The sequence below is a fragment of the Canis aureus genome, chromosome 12 (assembly GCF_053574225.1).
Source record: "Canis aureus isolate CA01 chromosome 12, VMU_Caureus_v.1.0, whole genome shotgun sequence".
Taxonomy (NCBI): domain Eukaryota; kingdom Metazoa; phylum Chordata; class Mammalia; order Carnivora; family Canidae; genus Canis; species Canis aureus.
In genome coordinates, this window is record NC_135622.1 from 3,988,905 (window position 1) to 4,012,766 (window position 23,862).

Below are 23,862 nucleotides of genomic sequence, written 5' to 3' on the forward strand. Positions count from 1 at the left end.
CCTGCCTTTGGCCCAGGGCGCGATCCTGGAGACCCGGGATCGAATCCCACGTCGGGCTTCCGGTGCATGGAGCCTGCTTCTCCCTCTGCCTGTGTCTCTGCCTCTCTCTGTGTGTGACTATCATAAATAAATAAATAAATAAAAATTAAAAAGAAAATCCTTTAAAAAAAAAAAAAAACAAATAGGACTATTCATTGTTCATCTGGACATGTCTGATCCTTCCCCTCCCCACCACGGCTCTTCATTCCCAATTACAAGTGTTAGGCACCTAACAGCTCAACAAAGTTTGCAGAAAACCTTTTTGTTGGAATTCTGCTTAAATGCCACCTTCTTCATGAAGATTTCCTTAGTTTCTTTCATCCATAGGTCTTTTTTTCCCTCTCTTTTTCCTAGTCTTATGGCACTTCAACCCTCCACTGCTGCATATTGTGTCATTCCATAAATCTCTCATTTCTCTGCTGGGCTGAAAGCTGGAACAATGGCTCTTACTTCGCCTTTGTATCTGCTGTGCTATGGAACATGAGGCCCTACGCGTGGCAGATAGCCAATAAGTAAATGTCTGTTGACTTAAATTTTTTTTTTATTTTTTTTATTTATTTATGATAGTCACAGAGAGAGAGAGAGAGAGAGAGAGAGGCAGAGACACAGGCCGAGGGAGAAGCAGGCTCCATGCACCGGGAGCCTGATGTGGGATTCGATCCCGGGTCTCCAGGATCGCGCCCTGGGCCAAAGGCAGGCGCCAAACCGCTGCGCCACCCAGGGATCCCTGTCTGTTGACTTAAACTTCTGTAATCCAACTCTGGGATTCCACTATTTCTCTACAGATTCTTTCCTTGTTAAAGAAAAAAAAATTATTTCATCATTATCAGATTCCAATTATTTAATGCTGATGGCTGAGTAAATGAGACCCAGAACAAATTTCTCTCCCTAAACTGCCAAAAGAAATGTCAAACTAGTTCTTGCTTTTACAGTCTTCAATCAAGGAGCAAAAACGTATGGTCAGGGGTTATAAAAATAAAAAATGTTTATAAAAATAACAAAAATATCTGACCTTACACAACTAAGCTTTCCAGAGCAGATTCAGCCCATGAGCTAATGTATAGAGAGGAGCAGGTACTCTTTGGAGTAGGTCATTAGGCCACAGCACCTGAGATTTCTCTGTAAAATAAAAGTACATTCAGGACTACCTTCATTCTCAGGGTGTGGGCAGAGGAAGGACTACGAACCACCCAGAATACCTGTTATAATGCCGCCACTCACAAGGTTCAGATTCGGGAGACCAGCCTCCTGAGGTACTTGAATAATAGTATCATGTTGCTGGGGAAGGGGGTCAGTACTAAGATCTGTCCCAAAGACTCTGCCAGGCTGAGGAAGAGGAGTCCTGTGAGTCTTACCATGGATTTGGAGGCTCTGGCACAATCAACTCTGACATCTGGAGGAGGAGAAGGCATTTTCAAAGGAGCCACAGGAAACTGAACTTTAGGCGAGGGACCTCCTAGGTTCTTCTTCTGCCCTCAAAAAACTGCCCCTCTAGCTACTTGGAGAAGCAGTCAGGTGTTCCTTCCCATTTTCAGACTGACGTTTCTAACTCCAATCTCAAAGGTCCCTCTTCACTGTTTTCCATGCAACCCAAAGGATGTGTAGTGTAGGACGGCATAGACTAGTTTCATCAATAAATCAATTTATTTAAAAGAATATGTTACAATTAATTACACTAAGTGACATTACCAAACAATTTTAGAGTGGTTAGCTCTAGAACAAGGAATGAAAGAAACACTGTTAGCCATTATGTGTCTGTGTATTTTCTCTTCACATTTCTTAAATCACAAATAAAAAATACAAGATACTGCAGTGAAAATACAATTAAGAGTTTCTCAAATAAATTAAAAGTATGCATGGCCAGGGGGAAACTGAAGCCCAGCTCACCGGCTTAAAAAGGGGGCATGATATAAAACTGGTGTCCAATTTAGCAGTTGGCCAAGTGCCTCGAGCCCACAGCACTCCCCTCTTTCTCCTGTCCTTTCCCATAACCCTAAGCATTCCCCACACTTGAGGTTATTGCTGAGGAGTGAGCTGCTGTCTTGGTAGAAGTGAGGCCTGGCATGACATGCTCAGGTTAGGGGAAAGGAAGGCAGGAGGTGGAACTGGAAGACAGGAGTTGAAGAAGCAAATCCACTGCCTCTCTCCTGAGTATCAACTTCATTGTCCTCCCTTCAAAAGGAAGCCAATGGGACACAATCAGCCTGACAAGGAAACCTAGCAATGTACTGGGCTCCAACAGCCCAAATGGTCTCTATGCTGAACTGATCTAGCCAGAAAGCACAATGAAGAGAAAAAGGGGGCACAGTAGTCCTTCTAGGTCTGAAGACTCCAGGTCAACCAGGATGCAGTTCCCCTCAAGGAAAACTGCTTCCTAGGAGCCAGGCCATAGGTTGGCAACTTCTGAGAGAGAGGTATCCTCCTGTCAATGCCCTATACTGCTGCTCTAAGCACTAGGTTTGGAGCTACAAGAGGGGATAACCTAGCTACCGGCCTGGGTGAGGACAGAATGAAACTAGATGGGCCAGGCCTAAGAGCTGCCCTGAGCACACACCTGGGCTGAGCTTAGGCGAAGGGCTAGGGGAGGGCAAGAAAATGGAAGAGTAGAACAAAAATATAAAGAGCAGAGAGCCCAAAGAATGACCCAAGGGAACCTTTCTGCAGGGACAGGTTTCTCAGGGCCTGCATTTTCTCCTGATCTATACAAAACTTGGAGATTTTACCAAAAAGGATAGAAACTGGGTGCAGAGGGGAAGGACAACAGATCAGGAAGATCCTGCTGGCTCTGCAAGGGCAAAGCAGAGGGGCATGGAAGCCCCTCTATTCACCAGAGACAAACTGCAAAAGAAAACTGGGCAGATGGCTCGCTGGACAGAACCCAGGACAAAGAAAGATAGCAGGGATTAGGGAAAGAAGTACAGAGCAAGGTGGGAAAGGAGTGTCACACTAACACTGCTTCATGCAAAAAAAGATGTTGACCCTATGGAGCCACAGTGACCTCTGCCCTGGTCCAGGAGGCCTGCTGTGGGTAGAAGAAGAGAAGGTGCTGTCCTAGGGGCTCCCTCCTTCCCCCTCCTTGCTGCAAATGGGTGCTTTGCTAGTGGTACAGCCACAGTAGGGGCTGTTCCTAAACAGATTCTGCCAACAAGCCAATACCTACAGGGCTCTCGCCCAGTCTCCAAAGCACCAAGTGAATGAATGCTCTGCCATGAAGGGACCAGAGCAGCATCCACCTACCCCAAGGGCATCCATCCTAACGGCATTCCCCCACATCTCACATCTCACAACAGGAGGTCAGTAACTGGGATACTGCATGGCCTCCAGATTTGTTTATTCTTCTCCTACTATGAGGGAATAGGGGCAAACTGCTGCTATGTTTACAGTTTAAACAAAACTGGTGCCAAAAGCTTCTTTTAGCATCTTGGAGTGAGAATCAGCATATCTTCTTTCTAGGGCTCTTTGACTCATTATTAAATTTATTTAAGCCAAAAGAACTTAATCCTGTATCAAAACTTTCAAATCAAGGATCGTTCTCTGTATCTTTAAACATTCAGCATTCCTACGTTCTGCATTCTGTGATTCTACCTAGATTTGGAGAAGGAAAGGGCAGACAAGTGTCCTGTACGATGCCACACTGTCCTGGGGCAAGCAGCTGCCAGGATAACAGAGTGAGAGAGAAATAAAAGTGGCCTCACAACAATCTGCAAAAACAAATTACCAAAAAAGAAACTTCAAACCACCCTACCACTGCTCAATGGAGTGGTTAAACCAAGTATGGTTGCCTCCCAGTTAGACAAAAGCTGCCACCCAATGGAGGTTTTTGTTTAGAAGGTAGAGAAGAGAAAAGAAGGCTCACAGATGTGTTTCTGTTGCATCAGAGCCCAACTTCAGCTCACAATGCAGTATCTACAGAGCCTGGGGCTGAGAGTACTGCCCCGCCTGGTCAGCCCGGCCCTCGGGTCCTAGAATGCAACTCTCAGGTCTCAAAAGCTCAAACCGCAAGGTGAGATGAGGAGCTCTTTGAGGGACAAAAAGGCTTCCCTTCAGTTTCCTTTTCATTCAAAGCTGAGATCCAATTCACATCAACCATATTCCTACTGGTCCTTCCTGGGTCCTCAGCTGGCTTGGATGGGCACTGGTTTGGTTGGCACAGACTACTGACTCATTCCAAGTTTCCCCAAGGCCTTGAGGGATATTGTCAGATCCCTCCGCAACGTGGTTGTTTAAGGAAATCACTGAGAATGTAATGGTTATGGGTGGTTATTGGTCAGGAATGGATAGGGAAGAGCTTAGGTACTTGGGGCATTTCTTCCTTCCTTTCCCCTACCCAAGTCCAATCTCTGTGCCTAAACTACCTAAGTCCAATCTTTGTGCCTAAAGGTATTGGCTTTAACTCTGGTCCCTAGTACTCAGCCAGCTTCAGAAATGGCAGGGAAATGGGAAATTACAACCACAAAATGTTTCAGCTTCCTGTGGCATCCACCTCCTGAGCTGGCCTTCCCTTCCATTCTAGGCCAGTGGAGGCCCAGAAGTGAGTGGGGCCCTCAGGAAGTGAGGAGATGTGGAATGTGGCTAGAAAGCCATGAGTGGAAGAGAGAGAGAGAGATGGACCAGGAAAGTTGTCTTGGAATCAAGGACCACACCAAGTCTTTAGACTCTCCCTGCAGATCTGTAAGCCTTGCTGCCCTTGAGAGACACTCCTCTTTCTCCTCCTCAGCAGCCTCTTGGAAGATAAAGAAACTATGCTCCTTGCTCCTCAGACTCTATGGCAACCCATGAGCCAGAATCTTCACTCAATACAAAAAAGGGGGGAAAAAACCCAAGCAGGTTGTAAACTTTTTGAGTCCTTCATGAGGAGAGGTATTTTCCTGGTAAAATATTTTTTTTTCCTTTTTAAAGTTTGTTTCAAAATAAAGAGAGCAAGAGAGAAGTCATGAATTCTAGTGAAAGGTGTGTAAAAACACAAGCTAAAAAAGGTACTGCCATCAATATGAAATTTAAAAAGAAATATATATATGTATATACGTGCAGCTAATTTGTGTATATATAATTTTTACATACATACATATATATGTCTGAACAGTGCAAATGGATGGAGTTCATAGTTCCAGTTTTAAAAATATAGTACAAGGAGAGTCTGTTGGTATGAGGCCCAGGTGAAAGGACAAAGATACCTTTGGCGCGTTGTTGGGCTTATTTTCCTGTCTTAACTCAGCTGAGTCCTCGTGCTGACCAATTTGTTGTTCTCTACCAGCTCAATTCCAGAGACATGACATTCAGAGGGATTATTAATAGTATTTAGTTTAGGGCTTTTGAACATAATGACTTTTTTCCTTTTTTCTCTTCTTTTATGTTAATGGTTACTCTGTCTGACATAGAAGACGAAAGGGGTGAGAGGATGAAGGTGAAGAGAAGGGGGTGAGGAAAGGCTAGGTGGCCACATCTCTCTGCTGTGACCTCGCCATCTGGAAAATGTTCTGAAAGGAAAACAGAGAACAGTTACTGGGAAGCCTGAGGTGTCTGCATCTCCTCCCACCTGGAGGCCAGCCTCAGACAGAAAGAGAAAAATGTATGGCTAGATTACTCAATCTGATTGGCCTCTCCTCTAAGTTCCCATCTAGAAACACAGCCTTTTAGACCCAGAAAGGAGCTTAGATATTAATTATCTGGATCAGCTTTCCCATTTTATAAATGAGAAAAGACAAGAAAATAGATCTAGGGAGGCTCATTTGCCCCATGTTGCAGGGAAGAAAAAAGCTGAGAGAGAATCCTGATCTGATTCTCAGAGACCAGTGTGGTTCCTACTATACCAAAAAAATAAATTTTCATAATCCTGACTTTACCTTCTGAACTTCAGAAACACTGTCTTTGAGAATAAGTAGCAATTATTCATAATCTTCCAAATTCTGCTCCGCCACTGGCATATATGGGCAACAGTAAAACAGGAGCAGAAACTTTCCCACGCGTATGCATTCTTGATTAGCCCAGACAGGTTCTGTCATGACTCCGTTCTAGTCAGAACAGCTAACATTGAGGACAGCTGCCCTTTTGGGTCAGGAACAACAAGGCAGTGATTTGATTTAAAAAACAAAACAAAACAAAACACAAAAAAAAACCAGCAGAGGAGGGTCCATGAAATCACAGGAGATAGAACAGCCTGCAGCCAATGGCTACCCATCAGATTAGGGAAGAAGCAGGGCTTCTTTTGCACAGTCTATTCAGCATCCAAAGGCTAGAAGAATAATCTCTCTAGAAGAATAAACAGTCTCTAACTAATATTCCTAAAAAGACTGAGATGAGGTGAAGGTTCCAGGTATTTGGCCATAGGCCTATTATTTTAAACAAAAAGATGAAAAGTCAATTCAAGATTGTTTACAATTACCTCTTTTCTCCACTTGAGTTCACAGAACACCCTCTCGAAGCATTCATGCATATAATTAAACTGAAAAACAAAAACAAAAACAGCATAGCAACACTGACTTCTCAAGACCAGGCACCACAGGGCCATGCCTTTGAACTCTTGCCCACAGTAACCCCACCTTCCAAACTTGCTCAGCCTAGAGAAAAACCCTGACAAGCACCACAAAAAAAAAAAAAAAAAAAAAACCCAAAAAACCAAAAACCAACCAACCAACCAAAACAAGCCTGGTTCATCTACTATTCTCTGGCTCCTTCTAGTGGTAGTTGTGAGTCAAATCGGTCCTCCAGGAAAGGCAGGAAGATACCTGGGGGTTCTAGGGTTCAAAACACAATTGCCATCTCTACAGCTCTCATTTATGCATTAGGCCTGAGAACTTCAAACCCAATCTACCTTCCCCAAGAGTATTTCCCTGTCTACCACTCACGTATGGTGTGAAGATTTTAACCCATCGAGGCTTCTTCTCTCCTCGTGCATATTCAAAGCAGAAGGCCATTCCTTCTTCATCTGTATCCCATCGCTGCATCTCATCCCATTCAAATGCTATTACCTGGTTCTAAACAAATGAAGAACAAGAGTGTAAGTCTGAGAATGCTGGGGAGCTTAGCTAGGATGGTTCTGAACCAGACAGCAGAAGAGAAATGAGTGACTTGTCTGCATCATTCCAAAGAAAAGACTTTGAAGAGTAAGAGTCAGTGTGAGTAGCCAGAAAGATAAGAATTAGTGTGGATACAGTATGGTTTTACCTACCCCATCAAAATAGCTTTGATTTAATCTCCCCTCGCAATAGAAACAAAAATCTCAGCAAGTAAGTGAGCAAGAGTGTCCCTAGTGCTCCCGGTCCCAGCCCCATGCTGAACTGTCACCTCCAGCTGTCCTTCTTCAGTGCAGGCATGCAGTTTAAAGTGCGTGATGCTGATGGCTGTGATGACGTGCCCCTTCCTCCTGGAGTCGCAGGCACAGTGGGGGAAGATGATTTCATTGTAGCCCTCACAAGTTCTTAGCATGTTGAGGTACTAAAAAAAAAAAAAAGGTGAAACAGGTTACTGTGGTATTAAACCACCATGAAGGGCTCCTGGTATGGCAACAGAGAAAGAAAAAAGAGAATCCTCCCACCCAGTAACCTGAAGACCATGCTCTGGTCTCAGCCCTAAGAAGAACCAGGACTCTGAGCTGATCCTTTGTTCCACTTCCAGCTTCTATCTTCAGACTTCCAACCCCACCTCTTTTCTCTACCTCAAAAAGTACACAAACGAAGCCAGAAGAGGTGCTCTGTCTAGAGGAACTCACAAGGCCTGAAGGTCTGTCTCTTCTTTCACTTGCTTCCCAGATGGGAATCAAACCAATCTGCATGATTAAGGAAAGGGAACTCATGTCTCCTCCCAAATCAAAAGTTATAAGGATCTCTGTGACAAGGCATAGGTTACCCCAAATCTCCTACTCATAACATGTTTAAGTTGAAAAAAACTGTTAAAGCTAGACCCAGAGTCACAAGAGACTTGCTTAAGGTCACAGGTAATAATAAATGGTGCAATCAGGATTAGAAGCCGGGTTTAACTTCTTGGCCACTAAAAAAAAAAAAAAAAAAAAAAAATATATATATATATATATATATATATTAAAAAAGACGCATGGACTCTTGACCCGGTTTCCTCTCAGGCACTGACTATGAAATAAGCAAAGAGCCTTGAGTCCCCACACCCGCAGCTGCCCAGCACACAGGAGAACAGAGCACTCGGGGACATGTGGGAAGTGCTGGAGAGAAGACAGAGGCACAGCACACTAGGTGATTTGCACTAGATGGAAGGGAGACTGGAACACACCAGAGAGTCACCTGCCTAGGAGAGAAGAGACAAAGGGACTGAGGCACAAAAAAGGACCCTGGACAACTTGTAGCTCTGGTACCAATGAATGGTACCCAAGACCACTGCTACTGCCCTGGAGATTATCTGGACTTTTTTTTTTTTTTAAGATTTTATTTATTCATGAGAGACACAGAGAGAGAGAGAGAGAGAGAGAGAGAGGCAGAGACACAGGCAGAGGGAGAAGCAGGCTCCATGCAGGGAGCCCAACGTGGGACTTGATCCTGGGTCTCCAGGATCAGGCCCCGGGCTGAAGGCGGCGCTAAACCACTGCGCCACCCAGGCTGCCCTATCTGGACTTTTATTTTTTTTATTTTTATTTTTTTATTTATGATAGTCACACAGAGAGAGATGAGAGAGAGGCAGAGACACAGGAGGAGGGAGAAGCAGGCTCCATGCACCGGGAGCCCGATGTGGGATTCGATCCTGGGAGCCTGACGTGGGATTCGATCCTGGGTCTCCAGGATCGCGCCCTGGGCCAAAGGCAGGTGCTAAACCGCTGCACCACCCAGGGATCCCCTATCTGGACTTTTAAAAAAAGATTTTATTTATTTACTCATGAGAGACACAGAGAGAGAGAGACAGAGACATAGGCAAAGGGAGAAACAGGCTCCATGTGAGGAGCCTGATGTGGAACTTGATCCCGGGACCCCAAGATCATGCCCTGAGCCAAACGTAGCCACTCAACCACTGAGACACCCTGGCGTCCCTATCTGGAAAGACTTAAAGGCCCACGGGGGGAAAAAATCACACCACATGCTCCCTTCCCTATTTTGTATTTATTTCTGTTTAAGTAAAATAAAATAATGGCATCTTTGAAGGGGAAAATAAAATGATAGCAAGAACATAGCAACAGAGTCGATTCAAAAGTGCCACAATACCTGATTTGCATCATTTCTTTTCTCATTTCTCCATCACCCCAACTCCAACCCCATATCTCATCATCCTTCCTGTACTAGGGTTAAAAGTAGATACTGCTTGGCCCTGCCATTAGCATTATGAGCAAAAAGATATCTCTGGCCCCTAAATTTTGGTATATAGAACAGGCATGCCATGGAACCGAACTCTTCTGGGGTTATAAGCAGAAACAAAAATTGAGATAGGTGGCAGGATAAAGAGTGGTCAAGGGCCTGGGCTCAGACTACCCTGGGCTTGAATCCTTGCTGCATCACTTCCTAACTATGTAACCTTGGGCAAGGTACTTGCGCTTCAGCAAATTACCAAATCCCAGGAGCCTTGGCTTCCTCTCCTGTGAAAAGGGAAATAATAAAACCTATATCACAGTTATTTGTGACCAGTATTTAGCATAATACTTAGTACATAATTAGGTATTCAATAAATGATAGCTTTAAAAAAATAATTTTAAAGGCTCCATTATCCTTAGCCAGAGGGCTCAACTATTTTCTCTCTCAGGAATGCCCTGTGAAGTGATGTGTATGGAAATTACTCTTCAAAACTCCAAGGGAAAAAAAGCATGCATGTGAGACAGATGAAACATGAATGGCAGAAAAGTGGAAGGTTGCTGAAACTAGGTAATGAGTACATAGGGGCTAAATGTACTATTATTCCAACTTCTTTACATATTTGAAATTTTCTACAATAAAGTATTAAAGAGAAAAAGAAGAGTGTCCTGCAAGCAGCCCTCCAGTGCTCAATCCAAGGCATTCCCCTAACAGTCATGGGAAAGTTTTTGCATCCTCAGTAAGCAGCAAATTCTGCTCAAAGGTGCTTAGGATCTCTGCAAATGCTGGGAGGTGTCATCACATAGCCTTGGAATTGGTTCTGCTTGAGTCCTTTACCAAAACAACCTCACATATGACACATTTGCTGAGAGTTCTCCTCTCTGAAATGCACCAATACTGTTTAAAAAATATTTCTGCCATATTCCTAATAGGGAGCTTTATTTTATTTCTCAAAACGAGAAACCTGTAGACAAAGGGAGGGATTAGGAAAAGACATCAGATGAGGCATGAAGCTATGCATACCCTGAACTCTATCTCTGTGACCTTGTGTAAGTTACTCTGCCTGGGGGCTTCCCCTCTGCCATCTGGAAATGAAGGACACTGCTGCCAATTTCGTTTCCCTGCTAGAGGGAAAAACATATGCCATGCATGGTTGTTCTAAGGAGGAAATGAGAATGTACATATTGTGCCTAGAACAGTATCAGGCACACAGTATGTGCCCCTCTCTCTTGCCTTTGAATCAAAATCCTGATTTATCCCTCTATATTCAAGAATGTAGTCCCTGAAAGCAAAGGACCTTCAAGGGACTTTCTAACGGTGTTAAGTTCAAAAAATAACCTGAATGGAAACTTAAGGTTTCCACTGTTGTGGAAAACAGGTTTCACCTGTGGCCTTGGTCAGATGACAGAGGTAAAGTCTCGTATGGGAAATGTAAGGTTTTCACGTAGTATTTCTCAGCTTTCAGTAAATCTCTATATTCCTAGATACGCTCAAAGTATAAAGATATAAGCTGTCCTCTATATTTGGAAAACAGGGAACTTACAGAATGTTTCAGAATTTTGGAGTATTTTGTCAAGAGTACTTGATATATTGCTGGCAATCTGAACATTCCCATTTTATAGAAAAAAAAAACTTAAAACTGAGAAGTGGACTGAATTGAAGGTCTCACGGTGATTTGGCAACTAATAGTAGTGATTTGGCCTGATCTTAGGCCTATCAACCATATTAAGTTGCCACAGATAATATAGTATCAAGATGCATGGGCTCAGAAGGGTCCATCTGTATGGGAAGTTTCAATGTACTGAACATGACCACTGCGTAGGCTAATGTCTTTGAACACTAATACTTGAATACATGAAATTATACTTGAATGAAATTCAAGCTTTTCAAACTTTGGTAGGATTTTATTTAAAATCTAATTGCAATATTATAGGGCTAGTACACACTTGTCACTAGGTTTTCAAGACAACAGAATTCCATAAATGTTTAAGCATATCTTATACTCAATTCCAATGATCTAAGGGGGATACATCAATTGTACACAAGTTTTGTTTTTTTTTTTTAATTCATTTTTTTATTTTTGAGAGAGAGAGGAAGCACACATGCATGAGCTTGGTGAAGGAAGGGGCAGAGGGAGAGGGAGTGAGAGCTTAAGCAGAGGCACCCATTCAGAGCTCATGACCTTTAGATACAGACTCTGAGACCACGACCTGAGCTGAAACCAAGAGCTGGATGCTCAACCAACTGTACCACCCAAGCGCTCTTGTACTTAAGTTCTCAGTTGAGTGATTACAGGATATAAATTTGAGCTTAAAAGTAATTTTCTAGTAGATTACCATACTTGTTAAATTCAGATCTTCTATATTTTGCCATAGAACTCAAACCTATTTATATTTTTTAAACATTTTCCACTGTGCCTAGCACACACTTAGTATTCAACAAATATTCGTTGTTGAATGCATATATGAAAGATAGTGTGTCTAGAGTACCACATGTGCAAAAAAACAATTTCTATTCCATACTGCTGTTATCAAATGCCCTTATGAAATATTTGTTGCCTTTGGCAAAGGCAAAGTATTTCAGAGGCTGATGGTCCTTTAGCATTTGGTCCTTTTCACCAAAAAGATGTAGATGTGCTGGTCAGAATCATGTGTTAATATACAGAAGACAATGCCATGATCTTAAAGAACAGGTGGAAATCAATTTTTTTTTAAATAAAGATTTTATTTATTTGAAAGATGGGGGGGTAGTTCAGAGGGACAGGGAAAAGCAGACTCCCCCCTAAGCATGGGACCTGACACAGGGGCTCAACCCCAGGATCCTGAGATTATGACCTGAGTGGAAATCAGATGCTCAATTGACTGAGCCATCCCAAAATGGGTTTTAAAATCCTATTTCTCACACAGTAAAATTCTCTTTACCAAAATTCTGCCAAGAATTAATTCTGTTTAAAAGATTTTTGTGTTGTCTACTTTAGCCTATTGGTATGAACATTGGTAAATAGTTCCATGATCTCTGGCAGTTTTCTAAGACAAACAGATTTATTACTTGTTGTCATATAAGTGATAAAATAACTATCCCAGCTAGACATAAGATTATGGGCTGAGTTCAATGACTGACTTATTTGCATTCTTATTCCAAGCCAATTAATTTAGAAAGAGAATATTTCCTCAAAAAAAAAAAAAAAGTGCTCACACAGAGGGTACAAAAGAAATTCAAGTGACCTATTAGTAGCTGCCTTGTGTGAAATCATGAAAAACTGTAACTGGAAAACTTTCCACTATATGTGAATTTGTCAAGAAAGAAATTTTAAAATGCTATGAGTGAAAGTTTGTGTTTTTCTTAAGGATTTTATTTATTCATGAGAGACACAGAACAAGAGGCAGAGACATAGGCAGAGGGAGCCTGATGTGGGACTCAGTCTCTGGACTCCGGGATCACGACCTGAGCCAAAGGCAGATCAACCACTGAGCAACCCAGGCATTCCTACATAACTGTTCTTTACAAATTTTACTTTTGACAATTTCCATCCTTGTATTTATGGCAAGTGCAACTGAATACTCATTTTAAAACATTTAAGGAAGGAAAAAAAAAACAAAAACATTTAAGGACTATTGTCGACTGCCCTCTCCAATAGAACTTTCTATGATGATGAAAATATTCTGTATCTGAGCTGTCCAACATGGTAGGTACTAGCAATATGTGGCTACTCAACACTTGAAATGAGGCTAGTGCACCTGAGGAATTGAATTTTAAATTTTATTTAATTTAAATGAATTTAAAATTAAATTTAAATAGCCACATAAGGCCAGCAGCTATCAAATCAAACAGAACAGCTCTAAGATATCACACTAACCAAAAAACACCATTGAGTATACATGTTTTAAGCAACTGCAGAGAAGGAAGTTGTAAAGACACATAATTTTGCAATTGCTAAACCACAAATAACTTTTTCCCCAAAGATCTGAGAGAGAGAGAGACAGAGAGAGAGAGAGCAAGCGCATAAGCACGCACATGCATGCAGGGGGTCAGGGGGTCGGGGAAGCAGAGGAGAGAGGGAGAGAGAATCTCAAGCTGTTTCTCCAATGAGCATGGAGCCCTATGTAGGGATCTATCTCATGATCCTGAAACCATGATCTGAGCCAAAATAAAAGAATTTCTAATGTTAAAAATCTAAATCTCAACTCTTAGGGGCTCCTGGGTGGCTCAGTTGGTTAAGCATCTGCTTTGAGCTCTGGTCATGATCTCAGGGTTCTGGGATCTAGTCCCAAGTTGGGCTCTCTGCTCAGCAGGGAGCTTGCTTCTCTCTCTCCCTCCACCAGCTACTCCCTTTGCTTGTGCTCTGTGTGTCAAGTAAATAAATAAAATCTTAAAAAAGTCAAACAAAAAAAAAATCAACTCTTAAGAGAATTGATATTAAATGTTTTGCACTTCTTTGTTTTAGAACCTTTTTCTTTCTTAAAGATTTTTATTTATTTATGATAGACACAGAGAGAGAGAGAGAGAGAGAGAGAGGCAGAGACACAGGCAGAGGGAGAAGCAGGCCCCATGCCAGGAGCCCAACGCGGGACTGGATAAAAGGCAGGCGCGAAACCGCTGAGCGCACCCAGGGATCCCCTGTTTTAGAACTCTTTTAATCAAAAAATAATGCTGTTTGGTTATTGTCAATAATAAAGTTCTATATCTATATATAGCAAAATATCCTCTTATATGCTAAATGGAGGAACATAGGGGGCGATTACATGAAGGTCTATATCCCCCCTCCTTTTTTTTTTATTTTTTATTTTTAATTAATTAAGCCACTGACCAGTTGTAACATCTTTCAAAAATGACTGGAACAACAGGTTTAAGAGATAAGAAGGGGGATTTTATAAAGAGATTATGGAGACATAAACCTACCATGACCATTTTCCTTTGTTCATACAGCTTCTGTAATTGGTAGGACTTTTCCTCTGCCTTGATGTAACCTTTCTTCACATCATCAACAGCCTATCACCAAAACAAGGGCAGGGAAGAAAGGAACATTAAAGTCATCATCAAGCACATTCTTGATAAAAAATAAAGAGATACAGATTCATTTTCAGAACAACTCTTAACCATTTGGACCATCATCATCATCACCAGTGAACTCTGCCACAAGGATATATTTTTTGGAATAAGTAGCATTTAAAGAGTGCCTTAAATGTACTCAAGAATTGTTCTAGATACATCAGGGATCTTGTTTCTCCTGTTAAGAGATTTAAATTCCAGTTAATTTATACAGGTTGAAACAATGAGAGAACACTGAGAAACAGTATATAATTGTTAAAGGTAACAATGAGGTAGCAAAGATGTATGGTTTAGATAGTAAGTAATACACTCAATAAGAACAGCAGAGTTTTTTGCTAATTATATGTATCAGGGAAGCCTTAGTTGGACCCCAAAGGTTAGGCTGAACAGAAGAAACTGCAAACCAAAGTCAGTAAACAGGAATGCAACCGAGCTTATATACACTCAGAGGACAGATCTGCCTGATTTAAATAAAAGGTACATGTCAGGGGACAACAAAATATAATGCTGGGTGGGTAAATTAACAGATTATGAAGGATCCCAGAAAACAGGCACAGAAATTTAGACTTAAGGATAGCACTAAGGACTACTAGAGGTAAAATAAGCAATAAAAACTTGTGTTATTTTTAAAAGACAGACTGATTTATACATGAGTGCCAAATGAATCAAGCTATAAAGAGAATAAAATAAGGGAGACTGATGATGCTATGGTGCTTTAAGTATGAAGTGTAGGGTGGCAGCAATTGGAAGAGAGTCAATAAATCTGAGATTGCACAAGAACAAAAATCCCCAACAGGACTTGATATAGGCATGAAGGTACCTAGATATAATATGTTAATTCTAAACTACTCCTGACTTAGCTACATCCCCTTCCCCACCTCACTCTACCCCAAGAAAAACTTTTGAATTCTAATAGAAGGGAAAACTCCTCTGTAGGAGAGAGAAAAAAGGAAGGGAAAGAACAAATGGAATCATTTGTCCAGGGCATTTCAGAATCCAATTGCAGTGATTTACTACAAGGACAACTTTTGCAAGCACTAGGCAGGGGCCACTTGAACTTTTACCAGAAGACTGGTAAGGTAGAAATCATTCCCCATAGCCTTTTTAAGGGAAAATATTTACATAATAGAATAAATTCAGAGTTGAAGTCAAGAAACTAGTTCAACGTTCTAGCTCTATGATCTAGCAAAATACACTTCAGTATGGGTATGGTATGTAGTGGGAAAGGAGAAGGAAATGGAGCTAGAGTACATCTTTGATAGTGGGAAATTAAGAGATACTGCTTGAATCTGGAAATTCAAGTAGGAGCAATATAACCAAATTATAACAGAGACATGGAAATAAATATAAAACAAACAACAAACAAAAGCTAAGGGAGGTGAAAAATGTTTGCCTAAGGGGAGGGGAGATAAAGATAAGTGGAGTAACTAATACATAATAACCTGTGTAGAACTACTTGATGCTTGCTTTCTTTCTTTCTTTCTTTCTTTCTTTCTTTCTTTCTTTCTTTCTTTCTTTCTTTATTATTTATTTATTTTATGATAGTCACAGAGAGAGAGAAAGAGGCAGAGACACAGGCAGAGGGAGAAGCAGGCTCCATGCACTGGGAGCCCAATGTGGGATTCGATCCCGGGTCTCCAGGATCGCGCCCTGGGCCAAAGGCAGGCGCCAAACAGCTGCGCCACCTAGGGATCCCCTACTTGATGCTTTAAATTCTATGTATAATTTTGATGAAAAATTTTTAATAGGTACATAGCCATATGCTCATTTCCTGTTGTTTAAAAAGTAATAACAAATTAATTGTTTTAAAGATTTTATTTATCTATTCATGAGAGACACAGAGAGACAGAGAGAGAGAAAGAGAGAGAGGCAGAGACACAGGCAGAGGGAGAAGCAGGCTCCATGCTGGGAGCCCAATGTGGGACTCGATCTTGGGACTCCAGGATCACCCCTGGGCCGAAGGGAGGCACTCAACCACTGAGCCATTCTAATAAATTTATTCTTAACTCCAGGACATCTTTACTTCTTAAACTTATTTATCTTCCATAAATAGGATAGAACATTTTTTATTTTATTTATTTTTTTAAAGATTTTATTTTTGGGCACCTGGTGGCTCAGTTGGTTGAGCGTCTGCCTTCGCCTTGGGTCATGATCCCATGATCCTGGGATCGAGTCCCACATCGGTCTCCCTGCTCAACGGGGAGCTTCTCCCTCTGCCTCTCCTCCCCACCTCCATGTACACATGCGTTCTCTCTCTGAAATAAGTAAAATATTTTTTTAAAAAAGATTTTAAGTAATCTCTACACCCAACATGGGGCTCAAATATACAAACCCAACACCATATACTATTGACTGAGCCAACCAGTCGCCCCATGTTAGAATATTTTAAAAATGCAACTTAACTACGATCCAGGAGGCAAAGCAGTTTTATCTAAGCATTCACACTGAATTGGCAAATTATTCACTACATATAAACAGAAAAAAGAAATCAAGCCTTTCCAGGAAGATCAATTCACCCACCTGATGAAAAAAGTAGGTAACAGCAAGGTCATTGTCATTTAGGAGGATTTCTTCTTCTGTGGTAAAAAGCCACTTTCGAATGGCCAAGCAGGTGCCTGGCACTGCTGACGTGTAGTTCTGGACGTAGAGTTTATGAGGAAATTCATTAGGTGCCAGCTTACGTACTGAAGGGAAGACATTAAAAAAAAAAAAAAAAAAAAAAAGAAAGAAAAGAATGAAAGAAAGAAAGCTAGAGTGAAAAGATACATAAGGAATTAGCTCAGCACAAATTGTGTGAGGCAGATCAAGAATGACAGGCTATCCTTAACCAGAACATCAGCTTGGAGTCATCAAGGAGCTCTGCTATGGGACCACAAAATAACTATTTCTCTAGCCAAATATATCCCTTCTAACTATAACTATGGCCAACTGAGCCTCAAAGTGACAGAAATCTATCACCTGTATGACACGCCCTTCAGTTAACATGCTGACTGTGCTGACAGCATCTATTCCAAAGTCAATTAAGATATCTTACTCATTATCTGGTAAATTACAGCAATTTCCACTGAACATCTTTAAAGCAAGCCTCTCCTCTTACCCACCCAGCTATGGTTCATTCAGAGTCTCTCAGGTGGCAATTCTCAATGAACTGCTTCTATTGTTAAGAGCCAAAAGGCTCTTCCCATTCCCCACCCCCAACTCTAAGACATTCATCAAAGAGAAAAGTATCTTTCCACTAATGTTTCTTCTTCTTTCTAACAATGCACAAGCAGGATAAAACACTACCACGTTTAATTTCTATGTTACTTCACTTTGGAAAGGCTCAGAGTTTTCTTCTCTTAATGTTTACTTGACTTTGTCACACTGCAAAAAGATTTAGTATTTCCCATTTTATTTCTTAACTAAAGCTTAGAAAAAAAGGATAAGATTAGAATCCAAGTGTCCTGGTTTAGCAATCTTCTGCACATTTCTATCTGCCTAGTTAGACCACAGGGAGTTGGGAAGATGAAGAATAATGAGATGGCTGCTTCAGAGGAAACCGACCTTGTTCTACCCTGACCAGGGATGGCAAGATGACCCAAACCTACCAAACTTTCCCCCTTTCTGGATGAGGAAGGTGTGATCAATCAATATTATCTGTTATTTCTGGACTTAGCCCCATATATATATATATGATGTGGAAAAGACCCATAAACTATAGGAAATCTACAACATTCACAGCAAGCACTCAGACATCCTTCTCTTTGTGATCTCAATGCAACCAATGTCACCACTGTTTCTAGTTTTTATAAAATAATATGAGAAACTTCCTGTCACTATGCAATAAAATTTCCTAGAAAAAGAATATCTATTTACATGGAAACTTCAATACATGCATTAAAGCAAAGGCTTTTTCTAACTCCTGAAAATAAAAAGCTATTCTTAATTATCTACAAAAAGCATAAAAGCACACTAAACCAAGTTGTGGCTAAACAAAACATCCCTCTTTTTGGCTATTTCATTGAAATATCTTAATTTTGAAACTCTGATTTTTAAAAAACTATGAAGTATCTGTTTTAGTACTAGGTGTAAGTAAGTTGGACTTATAAAAGAAGAAAAAGGATTGACAGTGATCAGACACCCTTTTGACTTGGGCTTAATAGGATTTGCCTGGTCCACTTGTGGGAGATAGTCCTAATAAGTGGGATCTCCCCTTCTGCAAGCTCTTCTTCTCTAGGCAAATAGTTTCAATCTGGGTGCTTCAGACTGATGTATTAGAATAAAATACCCACAGACAAAACTTAAAATTGGCCGACTGGCACTTACCAAAGGAATGATTGATCACTTCAAATAAAGCAAAGTAATTCACTGTCGTACTGTCCATGCCAACCTCTGCTGCAATAGCCTATTGTATAAACAGGATAGATGCATTTCAGGGTAAATAAATCAGATAATGCTGTGGGAAAAGACAGATGTGTGCATGTGCGGGGGGCGGAGGGGTTGGGGGAGAGGAAGGACTTCTGCCATCTTACTTTCAAATGAACTAAATTCATGACCGATAGCTATTCTTTGTATGTATGTGTACATGTACTCATGCACGCATACATATGAAATAAAAGGGGAAAAAAATACCTGTATTTGACCCAAACAGCTATCATCTCTAAATAGGAGTTTCCCCCTCCAATTCAAGCTGATAGTAATCTCTTCTTAAATATCATCTTTCCTCTCTGAAATATGACTTCATCCCACAAAGGTCTTTTTTAACAACACTTTTAAGTCATCTGCTTGATGAAAACAGATCTTAAGGGATCCCTGGATGGCTCTGGGTTTAGTGCCTGCCTTCCGCCCAGGGTGTGATCCTGGAGTCTCGGGATCGAGTCCCACATCAGGCTCCCTGCATGGAGCCTGCTTCTCCCTCTGCCTGTGTCTCTGCCTCTCTCTCACTCTGTGTCTCTCATGAATAAATAAATAAATAAATAAATAAATAAATAAATAAATAAATAAAATCTTTAAAAAAATTTTTTTTTAAGAACAGATCTTAAGAAGAAAATAAATTCTTAAATATCCACTCTCACACATGTAGCCTACATTTAATACAGTCTGTTAACATACAAAGTCTATGTCTTTGGTTCTTGAGTTTAAAATAGTTTGTCAGTTTTGTTCATGCTTCACAAATTATTCTCATTTATTTTTTGGATGATCCATGCCTCAGGTTAGGGACCTCCATTTCCTAAGAATTATCATCATGAACATCTACATGAAAACAGCAAAATGTTAGGACAACAGAGCATATTAAACAAGTTTTAGTCCTTCTTTCTAGGAGCTCATATGACAAAAAGCAATTGAAAGAGACTATGTAAATAAATGAAAACTGAGATTACAAACAACAGCAAAATTAAAAAAACACAAAATAGTACAATTCTTCTTCAAGATCAACTGCAATATACATAAGGTATTAATTGAACAAGATAAAATTGTTAAATATTAGTGTCTCAGTAAATCAAACACAATTATACCCTGCTTCCCAGATCTGCTCACATATCAAACCTAAATTCATCCCTAATGTGAGGTAGAAACTAGAGATTATAAATATTCTAAGTCATCATTCTATACTGAACAGAAACTGAAATGCTTTCAAGATCTGGAAAATGGCTTATAACTACAAGTCTCCGGGAAAGGAGAAAAGTGCCAAAAAATTAATTGGCCTTGTTAGAGAAATACTGGGAGTAAAAAAGAATACAAAACAAAACATCAGCAACCATATGAGCAATCATATGAGCATCACTCATATGATTTTCCTTACAATCATCACAGCATTTTGTAATTTCAGAAATACCTCACATTCTGCATATATCCTTTGCCATGGTACACAGTACAAGAGTAAATGCATGGGGAACAGGGACGCCTTGGTGGTTCGGTGGTTGAGTGTCTGCCTCCAGCTCAGGGCGTGATCCCAGAGTTCTGGGATCAAGTCCCACATCGGGCTCTCTGGAGCAAGCCTGTTTTTCCCTCTGCCTCTGTTTCTGCCTCTCTATTTGTGTCTCTCAGGAATAAATAAATAAAATCTTTTAAAAAATGAACGGGTAACATTGTTTGCTACAAAGGAAAAATAAACATTAATATCCAGAAACCTGTTAGTCCCACTGAAAGTCTTAATCAAATCAGATTAAAGATAAATAAAAAGGCCTAAAAGCAAGGATTATATCCAGCACCCAGATTATAACCTTTAAATATAATTTCTCAGAATAGAGAACCCAGAAATGTACCCTCAACACTATGGCCAACTAATCTTCAAAAAAGCAGGAAAGAATGACCAATAGAAAAAAGACAAAAGAGGGATCCCTGGGTGGCGGAGCGGTTTGGCGCCTGCCTTTGGCCCAGGGCGCGATCCTGGAGACCCGGGATCGAATCCCTCGTCAGGCTCCCGGTGCATGGAGCCTGCTTCTCTCTCTGCCTGTGTCTCTGCCTCTCTCTCTCTCTCTCTCTCTCTCTCTCTCTCTCTGACTATCATTAAAAAAAAAAAAAAAAAAAAAATTAAAAAAAAAAAAAGAAAAAAGACAGTCCTCAACAAATGGTTGTTGGGATTATGGGACAGCACATGCAGAAGAATGAAACCGGACCAATCTCTTACACCCTACACAAAGATAAACTCAAAATGGTTGAAAGACTTAAATGTGAGATAGGAATCCACCAAAATCCTAGAGGAGAACACAGGCAGCAACCTCTTTGACCTCTGCTGCAGCAACTTCTTGCTAGACACATCTCCAAAAGCAAGGGAAACAAAAGCAAAAATGAACTATTGGGACTTCATCAAGATAAAAAGTTTTTGCACAGCAAAGAAAACAAGTCGACAAAACCAAAAGACAACCAACAGAATGGGAGAAAATATCTGCAAATGTCTTATCAGCTAACAGGCTAGTATACAAAATCTCTAAAGAACTTATCAAACTCAATACCCAAAGAACAAAAAATCCAATCAAGAAATGAGAAGACATGAACAGACATTTCTTCAAAGACATACAAACAACCAACAGACACGTGAAAAAATACTCCACATCACTTGCCATCAGGGAAGTACAAATCAAAACCACAACGAGAAACTGCCTCACACCAGTCAGAATGGCTAAAATTAGCAAGTAAGGAAAGAACAAATGTTGGTGAGGATGCAGAGAAAGGGGATTTCTCTTACACTGCTGGTGGGAATGCAAGTTGGTGGAGCCACTCTGGAAAACAGTATGGAGGTTCCTCAAAAAGTTAAAAATAGAGCTACCCTACAACCCAGCAATTGGACTACTGGGTATTTCCCCCAAAGATACAAATGTAGTGATCTAAAGGAGCACCTGCACCCCAATGTTTATAGCAGGAATGTCCACAATAGCCAAAGTATAGAAAGAGCTCATATGTCCACTGACAATGAATGGATAAAAAAGAGGTGGTAGAGGGTGCCTGGGTGGCTCAGTTGGTTAGGTGTCTACCTTGGACTCAGGTCAAGATCCTGGGGTTTTGGGATCAAGTTCCACGTCAGGCTCCCTGCTCAACAGGCAGCCTGCTTCTCCCTCTCCCACCTACCCCACTAGCGCTATCTCTGTCAAATAAATATATACAATCTTAAAAAAAAAAGTGGTGTGTGTACACACACACACACACACACACACACTAGAATAGTATTCAGCATCAAACAGGATGAAATCTTACCATTTCCAATGCTGTGGATGGAACTATTATACTAAATTAAATAAGTCAGTCAGAGAAAGACAATTATCGTATGATTTCACTCATATGCAGAATTTAAAAAACAAAATAGAGGATCACAGGGGAAGGGAGGGAAAAACAAGACCAAGTCAGAGAGGGAGGCAAACCATAAGAGACTCTTCATCATAAGAAACAAACTGAGAGGGGGATCCCTGGGTGGCTCAGCAGTTCAGCTCCTGCCTTTGGCCCAGGGTGTGATCCTGGAGATCCGAGATTGAGTCCCACATCGGGCTCCTGGCATGGAGCCTGCTTCTCCCTTTGCCTGTGTCTCTGCCTCTCTCTCTATCTCTCTATGTCTATCACGAATAAATAAATAAAATCTTTAAAAAAAAAAAACAAAACTGAGGGTTGCTGGAGGGGAGGGGTACAGGGTTGGGGTAACTGGGTGATGGGCATTACGTAGGGGGAGCACTGGGTGTTATAAACTATGGATGAATCACTGAACTCTACCTCTGAAACTAATAATACATTATATGTTAATTAACTGCATTTAAATAAAATTAAATTTAAATATTTTTAAAAATTTATTTATTTATTTATGATAGTCACAGAGAGAGAGAGAGAGGCAGAGACACAGGCAGAGGGAGAAGCAGGCTCCATGCACCGGGAGCCCGACGTGGGACTCGATCCCGGGTCTCCAGGATCGTGCCCCGGGCCAAAGGCAGGCGCCAAACCGCTGCGCCAGCCAGGGATCCCTAAATAAAATTAAATTTAAAAAGAAAGAAACCAGGACTCCTTGGGTAAAGTAGCTGGTTCTAGAACTAGGATGGGAAATATACAAAGGTGAGGGCAGAACATCTTGTACCAAAAAGCAAGAATGCTATATCACAAACAAATAAGTTGCATCAGAAAAATACAGAAGCAGACATGAAGGAGCTTCCACTGGCCAAAAATGGAACAATGTGAGCATCAAAGATAATATATGCTATTGATTAAATCACATGGAATATCTAAAAACCCACAATATTAAAATAATATAAAACAAAACAAAAATAATTATCTCATTGGACATCACTGGAACCAACGAGGACACTAATTCTTTACTCTGAAATTGGCAATAAGAAAATTAAATATTTATCCTCCCTTTCCTATAAACTGTATTTTTGGATAACTACATAGTCTTAGTTAGTAAGGAAAAGTTCTTTACAGAAGAATTCTACCTAACCAATATGAATAAATGACAGAATTAGACAATCAGTATTTTGCAACCCTTAATGAAATCACTGGTTAAGGCAGCAACCATCAATGATACACTCACCTGATTACAGATAAATGGGGAATTTTACAATCAAGAGTCCATGTTATCACCACCTAAACCCACTGATTAATCTTAGAATCATTAAAAGTGGGATATCTCCTGTTGAGAAGCAATAGGATGTACATATATATCACCAATTATGAAGTAGTCTATTAAAAAAAACTGAATTTGAATCTAATCGAGCCTCTAGAGCAAATTTCCATTTATGCAAAATGTAAGAAGATGGACGTATTAAATGACATAGATAAGAGAAATAGATACATTCAGAATGTGTGACATTGTGCAACACAGACCTAGTTTCCACAACAAACCAATAACATGGAAATAAAAAGCTGGGGAAGAGAAGGGAGATTACTTTATATTAAAACAAACATAAAAACCAAGCCTTGTTTAGATTTAGATTTTAACAAATTAACTATAAAAAATCATTTTCAGACAGCTGGGAAAATTTGACAATGGATTAGTTAATGCCAAGGAAATACTATTAAATTTTTTTTTAAGATTTTATTTATTTATTCATGAGAGACAGAGAGAGAGAGTGAG

General features: G+C 40.5%; 1 protein-coding gene across 2 annotated transcripts in view; it reads right to left on the bottom strand.

Annotated features, from left to right (window-relative positions):
• Positions 1–1,664: 1,664 nt before the first annotated feature.
• Positions 1,665–23,862, bottom strand: part of SNX27 (sorting nexin 27) — a 73,350-nt gene continuing 51,152 nt past the window's right edge. The window contains exons 6-13 of one of the 2 annotated variants that reach the window (XM_077916240.1): positions 18,636–18,714; positions 16,851–17,014; positions 14,181–14,270; positions 7,748–7,804; positions 7,324–7,473; positions 6,885–7,013; positions 6,422–6,481; positions 1,665–5,516 (exon numbers count right to left, since the gene is read on the bottom strand). In XM_077916240.1, coding sequence (XP_077772366.1) covers positions 5,469–5,516; positions 6,422–6,481; positions 6,885–7,013; positions 7,324–7,473; positions 7,748–7,804; positions 14,181–14,270; positions 16,851–17,014; positions 18,636–18,714 — 777 coding nt within the window. In that variant the 3' untranslated portion in view covers positions 1,665–5,468. The remainder of the gene's footprint in view (positions 5,517–6,421; positions 6,482–6,884; positions 7,014–7,323; positions 7,474–7,747; positions 7,805–14,180; positions 14,271–16,850; positions 17,015–18,635; positions 18,715–23,862) is intronic. The other variant, XM_077842255.1, reaches the window with a different exon arrangement.